This window comes from Morus notabilis, unplaced genomic scaffold, assembly GCF_000414095.1.
Source record: "Morus notabilis unplaced genomic scaffold, ASM41409v2 Scaffold1460, whole genome shotgun sequence".
Taxonomy (NCBI): domain Eukaryota; kingdom Viridiplantae; phylum Streptophyta; class Magnoliopsida; order Rosales; family Moraceae; genus Morus; species Morus notabilis.
Genome location: NW_010362372.1, coordinates 226728 through 228499, shown reverse-complemented (window position 1 = coordinate 228499; position 1772 = coordinate 226728). Strand labels below are relative to the sequence as shown.

At 36.0% G+C, this 1772-nt stretch overlaps 1 protein-coding gene across 1 annotated transcript; it reads right to left on the bottom strand.

Annotated features, from left to right (window-relative positions):
* Nucleotides 1-391: 391 nt before the first annotated feature.
* On the bottom strand, nucleotides 392-1481 carry LOC21397238 (GDSL esterase/lipase At5g03820). Its single transcript, XM_024168031.1, has 4 exons — nucleotides 1235-1481; nucleotides 964-1097; nucleotides 633-866; nucleotides 392-496 (listed from the first exon to the last, which is right to left on the bottom strand). The coding sequence occupies exons 1-4, from the start codon at nucleotides 1479-1481 to the stop codon at nucleotides 392-394; spliced, it is 720 nt and encodes a 239-aa protein (XP_024023799.1).
* Nucleotides 1482-1772: the final 291 nt, after the last annotated feature.

The window sequence follows — 1772 nt, the reverse complement described above, 5'->3', positions numbered from 1 at the left end:
TCAAGTCCAGATGTAGGTTCATCCATGAAAATAATCGAAGGATTTGCCACAAGCTCCACTGCAATGGTTAAACGCTTTCTTTGTTCTGTTGATAACCCTGAACTTCCAGGTAAACCAACCGGAGCATGCCTTAAGAGTATCAAGCTCCACTAATCTCATTACTTCTTCAACAAATTCCTGAAATGCAAGGTGGCAAAACTGTCAAGAACTAAGTGAAAATACAACTCATAAAGGGAGTGTACAAAAAGATGATGTACGCTGCCCTGTTTAATCGTGAAATAGACATAAATTTAGAACGCTAAAAAAATTCATTTAACGGTCCGTCCATTCAACACAATTAACAAATTCTCATAATATTTTAGGCAATTACATGTACAAAACATTCAAATTCTCAAATTATTTGTCCGAAGCCGAACAGTGTAATAACTGCCGGCAGGCACCCAATCGGTGGGAGCGTTGTCACTCCTATCTTCCTTGCTCCTAGTCCGTACAATTCCTATCACACATTGTTAAAACCACATAATTAGCTCTTATTACAAGCACATTGCAAAAGTTACAAGTTCTATTTGTGTTTTTCTTTCTTAAACAATGCAGGTGTTACGACTTTGAGCTTTAAGAGACAAATTAATCACCTCAATGAATTGTGCATATTTTTGCACAAGAACGTTTGAAAATTGTTCGGAGGTCAAAGCAATATTAAGAACAGGATTGATATAGTAATTCTGTACGAAATCACTATTTCCCGTACTTAATATGTGTACGCCACGAGAAAAAATTAACGAAGCGTTCTCAGCCCCTACTAGCTCAACCACCTCTTCTTGGTACTCCTTATAATGTTCGAGCTGCTTTGAGAGTGGAATAGCAAGCTGCAATTATTTAAAACAAGCATTCATATGTAACTTTTATATGTATTCTCACTCGAACAAGAAGTATTCGAAAGTTCTTTTTGGAATTTGTGTTTACGAAAATGTTAGCCGTTTCTTCGTAATAGCCGGAAGCAGCCGACGCAAAGTTTGCTCCAATTAAGAGGTTTCTTGTGGTCGCATTTGATTTGTTGAGATACGGTGGTTGGTAGGAAGTAAACAGAAGCCTCTTAGCTATTGTCAATAAATTAAAATTAAAAAAAAAAAAAAAAAAAAACACAGAAAAATATTAGAGAACCTGCTGATCACAATGAGATGACAAATATGGAAAGAAATAACTGTTAGAATGGTGGATTTTATGGGTAAATTACCTATAAAATCAATGGCAATCTTGCCATTTGAGAATCTTCCAGTTGCAGTGTGATTTACAAAGTCTCTGCCATAAGGAGCAAAGTTAGCTTTTACAAGCGTCCGAAGATTGTTGTTATTACCTACGTCGACGACAGAGTCGCCAAATATAAACAGTGCCGGAACAAGTTGTTGCCCATAAGCCACGGGCAAGAACAAAGCCAGAGACAAAAGAACGAGGCAAGCCATAATAGAGCTTAGGAAATCCATTACTACTCTTCTTAGTTGCTTTTTAGTTGCCAAATGCCAAAGCCTATTCAACTTTTCAGTTCACAAGATAAGATTATAAGAAGATGTGGTTTCTTTGGAGGCGAGAACAGTAATTTATATAGATCTCGGTAATGTGCGGTTTTAAAACAATTAATGCAACATCATGTAAAGATCAATTGCGGTTAAAGAAATCTACTTTTCTTTTCTACAAATCATCATCTTTGAACATCCTTTGCAGTTTGCACACGTACTCACATAACTATACATACATATATATATATATATTTATAT

What these genes read in the sequence shown, in the direction of transcription:
- LOC21397238 (XM_024168031.1), bottom strand. Translation starts at nt 1,481, where the DNA reads ATGGATTTCCTAAGCTCTATTATGGCTTGCCTCGTTCTTTTGTCTCTG. An exon ending in GATTGCCATTGATTTTATAG is followed by an intron (nt 1,098 to 1,234) that starts GTAATTTACCCA and finishes TATTGACAATAG; the next exon opens with CTAAGAGGCTTCTGTTTACT. An exon ending in AATATGCACAATTCATTGAG is followed by an intron (nt 497 to 632) that starts GTGATTAATTTG and finishes AATGTGTGATAG; the next exon opens with GAATTGTACGGACTAGGAGC.